Consider the following 15,921-nt stretch of genomic DNA (forward strand, 5'->3'; position numbering starts at 1 on the left):
ATCTCTGGCTTCAGCCAGCTTTCTGTACCTATAACGATTTCAGCTTCGGTGCGTTCTGTCAGCGCTTGAAGTTCCGGTACTTTACCAACGCAGCTTCGACAGTTTACAGTTACAATACCGATTGCTGCTTGGTCCCTGCTTGTCCTGACTTTGCCCCGCACCCGTTGAGCCTGTTGCCCTTTCTGTATTTGCCCAAGGCCATCTAACCTAAAAAACTGCCCAGCCCACGCCACACAACCCCTGCTACCCGTGTAGCCGCTTGTTGCGTGTAGTGGACTCCTGACCTATCCAGCGGAACCCGAAACCCCACCACCCTATGGCGCAAGTCGAGGAATCTGCAGCCCACACGGTCGCAGAACCGTCTCAGCCTCTGATTCAGACCCTCCACTCGGCTCTGTACCAAAGGTCCGCAGTCAGTCCTGTCGATGATGCTGCAGATGGTGAGCTCTGCTTTCATCCCACTAGCGAGACTGGCAGTCTTCACCAAATCAGATAGCCGCCGGAAGCCAGAGAGGATTTCCTCCGATCCATAGCGACACACATCATTGGTGTCGATATGAGCGACCACCTGCAGATGGGTGCACCCTGTACCCTTCATGGCATCCGGAAGGACTTTTTCCACATCTGGAATGACTCCCCCCGGTATGCACACGGAGTGCACATTGGTTTTCTTTCCCTCTCTTGCTGCCATATCCCTAAGGGGCCCCATTACGCGCCTGACGTTGGAGCTCTCAACTACCAGTAAGCCCACCCTCTGCGACCGCCCGGATCTTGCAGACTGAGGGTCAGCCTCTGGAACAGGACAAGCAGCCATGTGAGGCCGAAGATCAATATCAGCCTGAGACAGAGCCTGAAACCGGTTCGTCAGGCAAACTGGAGAGGACTTCCGTTCACCCCTCCGGAATGTCTTTCGCCCCCTGCCACACCTTGAGACGACCTCCCACTCTACCACAGGTGAGGGATCAGCCTCAATGCGGGCAGTATCCCGGGCAACCATAGTCGTAGTCCGATCGGGGGATGCGTGGGATGAGCTGGCCGTCCCCGACAAACCCCCATCCGGACCCCACAGTGATGCCCCATTGGCAACAGCCTCAAGCTGTGTGACCGAAGCCAACACTGCCTGAAGCTGGGAGCGAAGGGATGAAGGGATGCCAACTCAGCCTGCATCCGAACACAGCAGTTGCAGTCCCTATCCATGCTAAAAACTGTTGTGCAAAGAACGTCTGAACTAATCTACAGAGAGCGCAAACAAATCGACACAAAATTTAAACGGTTATTAAAATACAAGATTGCCTAGTAAATGCAGTAATGCTGCTACTTGCGCACTGCTGACACACTGCTCGGCGGCGGAAGGAGACTACGCGATTTTACACTATTCAGGTACTAAAACGTGATGCTACAACTCTCAAATACTATAATACGCCCAAAATTTATGAATTAAACAATGCAAGTACCAAAAGCACGCAAAGAAATTAAGAATTAAACTATGTAACAAATGAGTGAGCTAGGAGTATACGACTTGCTGCTGCAGCTGCTTATCCAATGGTGGCAGGGAGCATATTCTTGTAACAGATTTGCTGTCTATCATGTAGTGCAACAGTATAATTTAGCATTCTGGTGAGTGCATCATCTATGAAAAAATACACACACACAGGTCATCCCCGTTTTCAAGAAGGGACGTCGAACAGATGTGCAGAACTATAGACCTATATCTCTAACGTCGATCAGTTGTAGAATTTTGGAACACGTATTATGTTTGAGCATAATGACTTTTCTGGAGACTAGAAATCTATTCTGTAGGAATCAGCATGGGTTTCAAAAAAGACAATCGTGTGAAACCCAGCTTGCGCTATTCGTCCACGAGACTCAGAGGGCCATAGACATGGGTTCCCAGGTAGATGCCGTGTTTCTTGACTTCCGCAAGGTGTTCGATACAGTTCCCCACAGTCATTCAATGAACAAAGTAAGAGTATATGGACTATCAGACCAATTGTGTGATTGGATTGAAGAGTTCCTAGATAACAGGACGCAGCTTGTCATTCTCAATGGAGAGAAGTCTTCCGAGGTAAGAGTAATTTCAGGTGTGCCGCAGGGGAGTGTCGTAGGACTGTTGCTATTCACAATATACATAATGACCTTGTGGATAACATCGGAAGTTCACTGAGGCTTTTTGCGGATGATGCTGTGGTGTATCGAGAGGTTGTAATAATGTAAAATTGTACGGAAATGCAGGAGGATCTGCAACGAATTGGTGCATGGTGCAGGGAATGGCAATTGAATCTCAATGTAGACAAGTGTAATGTGCTGCGAATACATAGAAAGAAAGATCCTTTATCATTTAGCTACAATATAGCAGGTCAGCAACTGAAAGCAGTTAATTCCATAAAATATCTGGGAGTAGGCATTAGGAGTGATTTAAAATGGAATGATCATATAAAATTGATCATCGGTAAAGCAGATGCCAGACTGAGATTCATTGGAAGTATCCTAAGGAAATGTAATCCGAAAACAAAGGAAGTAGGTTACAGTGCACTTGTTCGCCCACTGCTTGAATGATGCTCACCAGTGTGGTATCCGTACCAGATAGGGTTGATAGAAGAGATAGAGAAGATCCAACGGATAGCAGTACGGTTTGTTACAGTATCATTTAGTAATCGCGAAAGCGTTACTCCAGTGGAAGACTCTGCAGGAGAGACGCTCTGTAGCTCGGTACGGGCTTTTGTTGAAGTTTCGAGAACATACCTTTACCAAGGAGTCAAGCAGTATATTGCTCCCTCCTACGTATGTCTCGCAAAGAGACCATGAGGATAAAATTAGAGAGATTAGAGCCCACACAGAGGCATACCGACAATCTCTCTCTCCACGAACAATACGAGACTGGAATAGAAGGGAGAACCGATAGAGGTACTCAAAGTACCCTCCGCCACACACCGTCAGGTGGTTTGCGGAGTATGGATGTAGATGTAGATGTAGACAAGTGAATTGAATGCCGGTACTGGTAAATGCTGATTCTTCGTAAAGCTATCAGCATTTGTGACAAGTGCTGCATTCTTTTGAGTGTTTTGGGTACCTCTAAAGCACCACAATTTATTTTATTTTAATTTTTTTTTATTTTTCATCTGGTAGTTTATGACTCCCATTTGCATGACAACACACCACAAATGTTGTGCGCTGTTTCTGTTGTTTGTAACCACGAACTTCCTTCTCGTTCTTGGCAGCTAATGTTTTTGAAGGAAGCACCTTGTAAAAGAGTCCTGTTTCAGCAGCGTTATACAAGGCATCAGCAGTTAAATCTCCTTCCTCTATTGTCTTCCGTATCTTGCTTACAAATTCATCAGCATCCTTATCGTTCGCTAAGAGACTTTCCCCGGTGACTGTCAGCTGCCGAATGCCATGTCGTTTTTTCCAGTTTGATAGCCAACCTTTGCTCGCTGCAAACAAGTTACTACCGCCAAGTTGTTTTTTAAATGCAGCTGCTTTTTCCTTTATAATCGGGCCACTGATTGGAATTCCTTCAGTGCATTGTTGTATGAACCATCTATAAACAGCTACCTCCAGTTCTTCATTCTTACTCTTTCGCGTAAGCTTCCGTTTTCCCAACTCACTATCCATTTGTGTTGAGTACTGTCGAATAACATCATCTTTCTTTTTAATGTCATAAATAGTTGCTCGTCAAACTTGAACTCAGCAGCAAAGGCTTTCTGCGAAGAACTTCAATTTAACTTACCTACAATTTCGAGTTTCTGCTTGAGTTCCAGAGTAACGTGTTTCTTTTAAGAAGACATTACTCCGAACTGTAAAGAAAGCTACAATTTCAAATACAATATATAAAGCATTGTTTAACGAAGCATTGTTGCACATGATAATTCATTGTGCATGTGTTTTTGGATGTGTGCCGGATTACTGAGAGGCCGGGCTACTGAGGGCCGGATTAGCGAGAGTCTAGTGTAATAAAGACACATTTGCACCAAAATATTTGAGTAGATGACCATACACCAAAATATTTGAGTAGATGACCATTAGTCACATACTTACAGCATCATATTTATTACATTCTGCCCTACCATGTCTAGAGTGCCATGCAAAATTTTGCTTATTTCATCCGTGCTTACATTTCTCAAAAACAGCACCTATCCTGCTTTCGCTCTTGGAGAATGAATTCATGTAATTAAAAAAAAAATAATGTTTATCTTTCTTATCTGTCATATATTACCCTTCTCTGTATCCATAGCTTCTCCTTCTGTGCACATAATAGTTATACAGTTATTACGTTATTTACTTACCACAAATTGTTATATCAAGCCTGTGATACTTTTTCTGCTACTGAAGTTACGAAATTTGATGTTAAGAATTATATTCATTTAAATATTTTGTATAATGATTTCATGCAACTTTTTTTCCCTCTAAAAATGAGTGCAGGTTGACCACTGGCGAAGACTGTCAGATATTTCAAGAGAAGTTGAGTGGGTAGTCTATGCTTTTGTACGTTCATTGCTGCTGCAAAATGAGTGGCATGGATTGTCAATTCTGCAGGAATGGCATGCTTTCTGCCAAAATGCTACTGGTAAGTTCTTTTTGTAAATATGCTTTGTTTTACTGGTATATCTCCAGCACTGCCACTCAACTGTACAATCTGCCTACTCCTTGAAACATATCCTTTCCTATACCAAAAATGCCAGAAATTCTCGAATGGTATTATTTCCCCATGATTTAAGGAAACTGTAAAGCTTAAATTAACTTGTCTGTTAATTTTCTTCTTTATTACTAATCACAAAGGACTGGAAAATTTCCCATTTGGCAATAAATGAGAAATTAATGCTGTCTCAAAATGCAAAAACACAAAATTACCTGATAGACTCTATTTTATAGTGAATTGCATTCATATATACTTTTTTATCCGAGATGGTTTGAAATAGCTTTATTTTCTGTACATAAATATTGAAAATTCAACCAATTTTCAGTTAGTGATATTGTATCTCATCTGCCGAAGCCAAATTTGGAAAGATAGCAAGCGTAAGAAACTGTTTGCAAAATAAAAAGTGCATAAACTCAATGATGTGTCAATGCACTTGATGGCATGGTGCCATAGCAGTTGTGGTCGGTTGAATGGTTTGTTTAAGATACATGACCCGTAATGCAACGTAGTACTCAACTGTGTGACTTAGCATTTTATAGCAAAGAAACGGGTATGATTGTGTATTAGATTAAGTTCAAAAGTTGTTATGGTGCAGACACTTTAACGTGGCAAGTTAGGTAGTGGATGTTTGAACCAGTGATTGTGTCAAGTACAGCTAGAGGTCAGGCCCGAACTGTGTTGTTAACAATACTCTGCGAATCTCAACAAGGAGTTGTCCACTAGCTCTTCCCAAATGTTTTGTGGTGTGCATTGCTCATTGTTTTCTTTTCTTATTTTGGAATGTGTGATGCGACTAGTCCTGGTCCATCACGGGTTTCCAGTAAGACCCGTCCAACGCCACAGAAGATTAGTGATCCCTGCCCTGTGAGAGGGCAGTCAAAATTCTTGTTTGTTTTTGCATTCGTGGTCATCTGCCACTATATGAATATAGTGTCTGCACCTTAGCGACTGGTAAACAAAATCTGCCATGCCGAAATTCCTTCTCTAACCTTAAAATAGAGTTACTTTCAGTTCTATGTCTGTGCTAAGTGCCTTGTCTGTTCTATCTGTGGCATTATCAAGCATGGATCGCACAGCTATAAATGCCCATGAAGAGTCGAACTTATCTTTCTGCGGATTTTGTAATCATTGAATTGGGTGGGAAAAGGTAAATAAAGCCCAGAAACACCTTAAATCAGAGATGCAGTCAGTTCACTGGTGGAAAAATGTTACTCTTTTCAATAGAAGAGTCATTTGTTGAAAGCTTAAATATGGTCAAACGAAGAAATCGAAAGTCATTTCGGGAGGGGGGGGGGGGGGGGGGGCTGTTGAAGTTCTTGCAAACCCCAAACATTTCAATCAAAATGTTTGTCTTCACTCGTGTAGTGTGCGACAGCCTTTTAAATTTGTGCATCTTATCATTGTAAATAAAAACAAGTATATGTGAATTTTGCCAAAAGTAGATGCTATATTTTCAGTCCCTACTAACCATAAATGAAGATGTGCTTCCTTTTTGGGTGTGGATTAGAGAGAGAGAGAGAGAGAGAGAGAGAGAGAGAGAGAGAGAAGGGGGGGGGGGCAGGGGAGGGTCCCTCCAGAATAAAAAAGTAGCAGTAAAATCCTAAAGCATTTCACATAACTGTACACTAATACGAGGTGTGTTCAAAAAGCAAGGTGACTTTATATTTTTATGAAAATCATCAATATTCATGTCGTCCCCTTAAAAGCAATCCCCCTCAGATACAGTACACATGTGCCAACGATTCTTCCAATCCTTGAAGCACTTCTCAAAAGCACTTTTTGCTACAGCCTTGAGTACTTCCAGTGGTGCAGTTTTTATTTCCTCCCTTGATAGGTCTCTTCAGTTTTGGGAACAGGGAAAAGTCGCAAGGGGCTAAATCCGGTGAATACGGTGCCTGAGGCATGATGGTCATGTTGTTTTTGGCCAAAACATCTCTCACAAGCAACGATGAATGAGCAGGTACATTGTGGTGATGCAAAGGCCATGAATTGTTTTTCCACAATTCCGGACAGTTTTGCATATTGCTTCTCGTAAACAGCGCATAATGTCAAGGTAATACTCCTTATTGACCATACGACCTTGAGGCAAAAATTCCTTGTGTACTATGCCACGGTAATTGAGGGGGGTGGGGGGGAAGTGAGCAAAACTTTGACATTTGTTCGAACTTGGCATGCTTTTTTCGGTCTTGGCTCTCTGGGATTCTTCCATTGGGATGACTGGGCTTTGGTTTCTATGTCATAACCATAAACCCATGTTTTGTCACCAGTTATGACCCTTTTGAACAAATCAGGATCATCAGTGATGTCATTCAAGAGCTCCTGATCGATGCTCACACCACGGTTCTTCTGATCAAAATTGAGAACTTTTGGAACAAACTTAGCCAACACACGTCTCATGCCCAAAACATCAGAAAAAATTGCACGACATGAACCGGCCAATATGCTATCATCCTCAGCAACTTCTCATATGGTAATTCGACAATTTTCTTCACAGCTTCGACATTTGTCATCTGTTGTTGATGAGTTGGTGCATCCAGAGCGAGGTTCGTCATTGGCATCTTCTTGGTTGTCTTGGGAGAGGTTTTACTACCTGTAGTTTTTTTTTTTTTTTTACTTGGAGCAGACTCACCGTATGCCACTGTCAACATTTAAAGTGTTTTAGAGCATTTGATTCCATTTGTCACACAAAATTTGATACAAATTCTTTGTTCCATTTTTCATAATAATAGAAAATTGCTGAGCACACTAAAACACATCTAACCTTTCTATCTGTCACAAACAAAAGAAGTATGCTGTCCACTTGAAATTGTGAACATATGTTTGGGGCATGTGTACCAACATAACAAAAAAAAAAAAGATTGATAATCGAATGTACGTTGCCTGTGCAATTTGAAAAGTCATGTTACTTTTTGAACAGCCCTCGTACAGTAGTGTACCTCTACATGCACAAAATAATAGCTCTAAACCATATTGAGATAGTATAGTAATGCCTCACTCTCAAAAACTATTCTACTGTACTGACTCCGTATTAAATGCTTTTATTTATGTTGTCAGTTTACTGAGAGCCATCAGTGACACAGACAAACTTCAATGATTATGTGCTATGTTTGTCTTCACTTTTGACAATGTTGACTGGAGTACTCTCTTTCAAATGCTGAATATGGCAGGGGTAAAATACAGGGAACGAAAGGCTATTTACAGTTTGAACAGAAACCAAGTGGCAGTTGTAAGAGTCAAGGGCACAAACGGGAAGAAACAGTGGTTGAGAAGGTAGTGAGACAGGGTTGTAGCCTATCCATGATGTTATTCAGTCTGTACATTGAACAAGCAGTAAAGGAAACAAAAGAAAAAAGCAAAGGACTTGGAAGGGCAGTTGAACGGAATGGACAGTGTCTTGAAAGGAGAATATAAGATGAATATCAACAAAAGCAAAACGAGGCTAATGGAATGTAGTCGAATTAAGTTGGGTGATGGTGAGGGAATTAGATTAGGAAATGAGACACTTAAAGTAGTAAAGGAGTTTTACTATTTGGGTAGCAAAGTAACTGATAATGGTTGAAATAGAGAGGATATAAAATGTAGAGTGGTGAAGGCAAGGAAAGTGTTTCTGAAGAAGAGAAATCTGTTAACAGTGAGCATATATTTAAGTGTGAGGAAATTTTTTCTGACAGTATTTGCATGGAGGTAACCATGTATGAAAGTGAAACATGGACAATAAACAGTTTTGACAATAAGAGAATAGAAGCTTTTGAAATGTGGTGCTACAGAAGAATTCTGAAGATTAGATGGGTAATCATGTAAGTAACCAGGAGGTACTGAATAGAATTGGGGAGAAGAGGAATTTGTGGTACAAATTGGCTAGAAGAAGAGATAGTGGTTGGTAGGATAAGTTCTGAGGCATTAAGGGATCACGAATTTGGTATTGGAGGGTAGTGTGGAGGGTACAACAACAACAACAACAACAACAACATGTTTTCACTTAGTTACCCTCACCAGATACCTGTTTGTTCTTCATATTTTACATTTGCTTAACAAATACATTTATTTTCATTTTACTTTAAATTGGACATTTACTATCTTAACCCTTACTAAACAATCTGTATCACAACATCACAACGTTTGACTTGTTGAGTAATAAAATACAGGAGGATCATTCTGACAATTTTCAAACAATGAAAGTAGCCTTGAATCTCCCCCCCCCCCCTGCCCCCCTCTTCCTTGCCTCAACAACATTTAATAAATAATATTTCATATCAACTTTTGAAGATTTTTTTTATGACACTTATGTAAATATTCTGTACATCAGGGGAGACCATAAAGCAATCCTTAGCTGTTGTATTCAAATGGTTTTCTTAATTAAAATATTAATCACGTTTTTATGTCACTCTCTACATATCCCCTAACCACATTAAGAAATTTTATATCTACACTTAGTGTTAATTGTGCCTATTGCCCTAAAGATTTTTAAAAAAAGCTGTTATCAGGCCGTATTTATCACTCTCCTCATGCAAGTGAAAAATTTGTGCTTTCTACGAAGTTAATAAATGTGATCTGTGGTTTTGCTAGTTTTACTGTCTCTCAGTTTACATACAGGGTGGTCAGATCATGACTGAAGGAGTTTGAAAATGCGGACACATCTGTATACTCGGATATCTGTCAAATTGATGAAAGGAAACAATATAGATCATATTGCATAGGGTTTGACTTTGTAGGTTTTCCCGGCGTAATAAGTCATGAAAATATCTCTGGGTTTGCTGCTGGATCCTAAAATCAACTTGACTGGATATTTCAGTGATCTAACTGGTCACCATCCTCAGGAGAATGCTGTTTTGCTGATGAGTCCTGCTGAGAACTTTTGGTACACAGAGCGTATGCCATTTCCGACGCAGGCAGCTTAACCCACGAACATGTGCATTTGATGCCTGTTTTTAAGGAAAATGGATACCCTGAGAAGCAGATTCGTCAGGCTATGGAGTTTGAACCATCACTGGATGTGCATGAAGAGGAACATAGATGAGTGGCCTCTCTTCCTTATGCTGGAGGCATATCATTTAAGATTGGACAAATTTTAAGGAATTTTAACATTAAAAGTGTGTTCCATCTACCTAAGATTAGGGCACTACTCAGCCTTTTGAAAGATGATTTAGAGCTTAGGAAACCCGATGTATATAAAATTCTGTGTCAATGTGGGAAGGCTCACATTGGCCGTTTGATTCGCACAGTTCATGACGGGTGTGTGGAACATCACTGTCATACGAGGCTACAACAGCCGGAAAAATCACCAGTAGCAGAACACTGCTTAAATGAGGGACAAGGTATGAAATTTGATGAAACTGTGGTAGTTGCCAACATTTCCAGTTTGTGGAACAGTGTCTACAAAGAGGTGATGGAAGTTAGGTTGGCAGATTAATTAACAGAGACAATTGGTTTCCTCTTAGCAGGACGTGGAATCCTGTACTATCCCGCATCAAAATTGAACATTATTTGGTGCGGCCCTGAGTGTGATATATTGTTGCTGCCAGTGTTCTACTAAGTGCGGCACCACCTCCCAGTCTTGGAGACAGCAACTGTGATGGTCGGTGCATGCGCCGTGTACTGAACGGTGGCCTATATAGGACGTCGATTTGCAGCCTGTCGTCAGTTCGGAGCGGGACTCACCAGCGAAGCAGCATTCTCCTGAAGATGGTGGCCAGTCGGATTGCCAAAGTATCGAGTAAAGTTGATTTTAGGATCTGGCAGCAAACCCGGAGAGACTTTCAATGCATAGGGTTGTTGCACACAGAATTTTGCTCAACAGTGCTCCAGAACACATGGAAAATGGAGAATATAGTGTGGTTTCGATGGTATGGAATGGAATGGCATGATAATGTTGTGATGACCTTTATGACCAATTCAATAGAGAAAGAAGTAACAAACGGAGGGGGGGGGGGGGGGGGGGGGTGTTTGTGACAATTGAGTGTGTTAGAATATGACATGTTATGCACTGCAGTCCACAATGCAACCTCTGAGCCATCGAAATACGTTAAACAGTGTCATACTGTTAGTGTATTTCAACATGCTTTCTTAAATGTTTTATTTACTAGTGCACTTGGAATAGTCATAGCAGTTTTAAGGACATGTTCAGTACTTGAATATTTAATACAAACTGCATAGTCACTGCTACTCAAGCTTAGAGAGAGAACAAATATAAGAGCTGGGTGAATGGTTATTGGCTGCTGTCATAATTCCCATACTTAATTGTTCATTGCAGATATTTTGAATTTTTGTTCTTTCTTATTCTGCTGCTAAGTCTCTCTAAAATGCCTTTGAATTAATCACATAAATTACGAGTTATCCCACAGGAACTGTTATGAGATTGATCTATGCGTACACACGGTAGCCAGTAAGTTCCTTAACGTAACCTCCTAGATCGAAACAAAGTATTTCGAGCATCAGCTGCATGGGAGTGGCGTAGTCACATATTTGCTTATCATTTTTGTTTTAATAACAACTTTTTAATTATTTTAATTTATATTTGGTAAAGCCAAAAGTAATGTTCCGTAATGCCACTACACTAGAAACTGACGATTACAGCTGAATGTGACTTTGAACCATGAATTTTCGCAAGTCCTTATGATCTGGTTTCACAGTGATATAATCTGGGATTAACATTTATAGAACGCAGATTCCCATGTTAAGTTTGATCTGAAACTATTTTCTGTCTTAGTCTAACGTTAAATGCTTTATATGCAGCCTACTCCTAAAAAAACGCTAGACAAGTGACGTGGACCAATGCTTAGTACAATTGACTCACAAACGGGAGGAGGAAGGGAAGAGGAAGCCACAACTGGCTGTGTGGGTTTAGGCATCACTAAATTAAGATTTTTTAATATGAAGGATAGGACTGATTTCCTGCCTGTCTTTGTTCTACCCAAGATTATGAGGACAGTACACCGAAGATGTCCATTGTCTACTGTCAGATAACATTATGAATATTTCCCATTATTGGATTTTGAATTGGCCGTTTCGTGGTATCATGAAAACTGATTTGATCACATTTTGTTCTTGTAAGTACCTCTCATTTCCCACACATGCAGTCAAAAACAACATACTCATCTCCCTAATGTCATATACCTATATCTTGAGGTACAGTGCAGTCTTTCACTATAGTTTTACTTATAAACTTGTGATGATATTGTTTGTATAATTTGAATGGTTCCTCTGGAACTAGTATTGATACTCATGAGTAAGAAATTATGTTTAACATAGCCTAATAAGATAACTGTTGGTTTATCTACTACCCTTTTTTCAGATAAACAACAACAAAATAGTGTGAATGATTTCCTCATGAAAGTTAATATTTTGGAAGATATTGTCGCAGACATCTCTTCTAGCCCTGTAAAAATGGTACCAGAGAATTCTGTGCAACAAATACTGGAAAATCTTGGCAACAAGCTCACTGATTTAAGATCTCAAGTAATAGCTGATGGCAGTCTAAGCGTTGGTGGAAAGTTTATGTGGGTAGACAGCATCCTGATAAAGGTGAGACATTATCTCTGTCTGTCCGTGACAAATACAAGATGTTAATAATAATACGTAGAGGTTCATAAAACATTATAACATATAAGTAGTTTAATTAGTGCTACACTTTGGCCTTACCTTCTAAAAAGTTGTTCTGAGGTCTTTGTTTCTCAGAAGTCAATACATTGACTGAAAAATCTCTGAGACAAAAATTCTTTTTCACTTCTCGTCCTTTTTGTGAAACTAAATTTACTGCCAAGTGTTTCCGCTGGTCTTGCAGAAGCAACTCACATATTTTCATTAAATATTAAATAACTGTGAATATTTGAGATTCTGTATTACTGAGGCGAAGAACTTACCTTATTGAAAAATGTATCATAGTGGATAACAGTTGACTGCATTAATTTATCCACGATATTGCTAATTTAGCTCTCTGGTTGTGGATTACATTACATGTAGAAGTACAGCAAGTGGCAGTAAAATGATTCTTGTACACTACATTCCTGCCATGACAAGCTGTACAGTGGCTTGCAGAGTTCAAATTTAGATGTGCAATGAACAAAGTGCTCCATAATCTTGTTTGTTTTATGGAAGAGACTTTATTGCAGGTTCATAACTATGCCCTACCAAATGAATGAATGCATGAATGAATGCATGAATGAATGAATGAATGAATGAATAAATAAATAAATAAATAAATAAATAAGTTGTGTCACTGTTGAGGAGTCATTTCCAGAAAAAAAACAATAATATGCTCTTTGTGCTCTCATTCATTATATTCAGTTGTTGGTTGTGCCACACACTGGGATGTTTCGTACTTCGAAAATGGGATAAATGTCTGCTGTAAGTTTACCTTCATGGGACATGGACATTAAATTAAACATCATCAACTAGTTGTTCACAATTATTTTATCACTCTCAAAGTATGCCAGTGCTGTCAGTGTGTGGACATTTAACAAACCTGAAAATTCCCATGTTGTTAATCCCCAGCAATCTGTTGACCAAATCCTTTTGTTTCTCAAGGTCATTTAAATCAGTGTCCTTCGACATCCATTGCACACCTGGCCAAAAAGTGGTATTTATGCGCCACAGAATCTGATAAATGCATTTCTTGCGTTGTCACATGCCAGTCACTTTTATTTCTGTAGTAACGGGTTGATCATAATAATCTGGTTGATCATTCATATGTTCATTAAACTGTTTGTTCAAGCATTGTGCAAAGGAATACTGGACAATTTTTAGATTAATTGTTGTTTGTGTTGATTTGTGGTGCTCAACTTTGCGATTGTCAGCACCCTTCAAATTCATGTATCTCTCTCTGTCAGTGGTAAATATTGCAGGATGGATTGTGATGTATAGTTGATATTAGTGAGCAGCATATGACCAGTAAGGGACTTTTAAATAGTATAATTAGTCATTGTGAATATTATTAGTTTTTCCATGTTTAGAGAGTGCTGTTTTTCACATCTTTATGCGCAGTTAATGAAAGGCCACTCCAGTTGCTCCACCACTGTACAATTTTCAGATCTCCCCCCCCCCCCCCTCCTCCTCCTCCTCCTCCTCCTCCTCCTCCTCCTCCTCCTCCTCCTCCTCCTCCTCCTCCCTAGAAAATGGGGGCTGGATGTGAAGGCCGAAACTAATCAAGCCCTTAAATAAAGAACATACCAGCAACTGTAGTGCAGCTGCCACTCATTGTGCATTTGCAATAACATAACTGTACAGGCAGGGCTAATTGTTAGCCTTTTGGTCTGCCTTTGAAATTCAATACTTCAGCAGTTCTGCATGGCAAGAATTCAGCAACTCCTTGGTAAGCTCCCAGAGGTTTGTGGTGCCAGATGTCTACACTCAGGTAACACATTTCCCATAAAATTGGTCCAAGGGTTTGTGACTTGGAGCTGGCATCCAGTAGAATTCCAGATGTGTTCTGTCAGACGAATCTGGTGTGCGAGACATCACCTTGTGCTCACAGTCGTGCTCGTCAAACCAGTTTATCACAGTAGTGGTCTCATGACAGGGACAGTTATCCTGCTGGAAAATACCGTTACCATTGGGGAAGACATCAAGTGTGAAAGGATGCGCGTAATCTGCAAGAATGCTCACATAATCCCCAGCCGTTATGATGCATTCAATTATTAGTGTAGATCCAATAGAAGTCCAGATGAATGTTCACCGTAGCATGATACTACTCCACCAGCCTGTGACTGTTGCACATTGCCTGTTTTTAGTGGCTGGTGGCTTGGATGACTGCGATTGTAGTCACAATCATTGACCTGGTGTAACAAACAATGTTATTTGTGTGAGGAGATAATACGTTTCTTTGATCTGAGATCAAATTTGTATGATCCCATGCCCCCTGCAATCATATTTTACAACCCTGTTGGCTCATCGTGGGAACATGTAGAGGCATTTGCTTTGAAGCCCAATGGTCAACTATGTGCTCAGAACGTTGTGCTTGAAAACCCTTGACACTCAGGCCTGCACTAGTACAGTACTCTGTCATCAGAACTAACGGCACATCAGCTTTTTCTGAGATGCTTGTACCCAGACACTGAGCCATAAAACTGTGCCCTTTGTCAGAGTTGTTGATGTGTGAGTGTTTCCCAATTTGCAGTATTCAGTCTCATGGGGGGCAGTTCGTTTTGCAAAACACTGTTCAGAAAGTTTAGAGAAGTGGCACATGCAACAGACTGCAGAATGATTCTACTGCTACCAATGTGCTATTTTAACTCTTTGTTTTCCCTGATATATTGTTCTGTTGTTTTGTTTGCTGTGTCACTTGAATATCATTTTGCGTTACAGGTTATTTTAAAGCTAATAAGTTTTGCTAACCCACAGCAGTTGGTGAGACCGACGTGATCTACAACGATCACAGTTGTTAAATTCGACACACATTTGCACTCCGTACCGTGCCGCGTCACACAAAGTACGGCCGCATCCACCGTGTGGTGCATCTTCCACGCTCCACGCCTGATGTACAAAAGATTTTAACTGTGTGTGTCAGTGATCTAGATGCACTAGTGCAGACCGCTGATAGAATATCTGAAATGTATTTGTCTGCACGTGTTGCAGCAGTTAGCCCACGACAGCTGGCAAATGGCAACTTTGATGTGCTACGAGCTCAGATCACCGAACTTACCTGGCTCAGAACAACAGTTGTCGATCCCATAGCTATCGGTCACCCAGGAAATGCAGTCGCTCACCTTCGGCTACAAAAATATATTGGTACCGTCTCCGATTTGAGTTCGAAGCACAGAAATGTAGCCGATTTTGTAAGCAGGGAAGCACTACAGGAGCTCAATGATGAAGGCTACAGACACTACGAATGGCAGTTGCCAGTTGTTTATTACTGACGGAGGTATGAAATTACAGTCCTTAGCAGACACATTTGCGGAGGTATCAGTCTACTCGTCCATCTGTCTGCAGTCTCGTAAGTCTGATGTTTGCCACCTCTTTGCTGCCAGTGGCTTTACAATAGCTGCTGTGGGCTTGCCACATTAGTGTTAAACCTAGGTCTACGTCACGAACTCGAGTGGCATTTTGTCGTGGCAGGCATTACACATCCTATACTGAGAGCATATTTTTTATCATTTTATGGACTCGTGTTCGACCTCTGGCATCGACGCCCGCTAGACATTAGCACTAACTCAGTTAGCAGAGGACTAGAACTTAACGTGCATGATCCTGGTGTCCAAGTGATAACTGGAGATCCTCAGTTTATTGAACTTTTGAACAGCTCCCAGGATCGTGTGTCGAACACCCACATTAGGTCCTGTGCAGCACTCCAC

General features: G+C 40.8%; 1 protein-coding gene across 1 annotated transcript in view; it reads left to right on the forward strand.

Annotated features, from left to right (window-relative positions):
• The window catches only part of LOC126203510 (midasin-like), a 311,918-nt gene that overhangs the window by 236,160 nt on the left and 59,837 nt on the right, over positions 1–15,921 (forward strand). Inside the window, exons 35-36 of the mRNA XM_049937836.1 lie at positions 4,420–4,564; positions 11,928–12,157. Of these exons, the coding sequence (XP_049793793.1) occupies positions 4,420–4,564; positions 11,928–12,157 (375 nt within the window). The remainder of the gene's footprint in view (positions 1–4,419; positions 4,565–11,927; positions 12,158–15,921) is intronic.

This window comes from Schistocerca nitens, chromosome 9, assembly GCF_023898315.1.
Source record: "Schistocerca nitens isolate TAMUIC-IGC-003100 chromosome 9, iqSchNite1.1, whole genome shotgun sequence".
In the NCBI taxonomy this organism is placed as follows: domain Eukaryota; kingdom Metazoa; phylum Arthropoda; class Insecta; order Orthoptera; family Acrididae; genus Schistocerca; species Schistocerca nitens.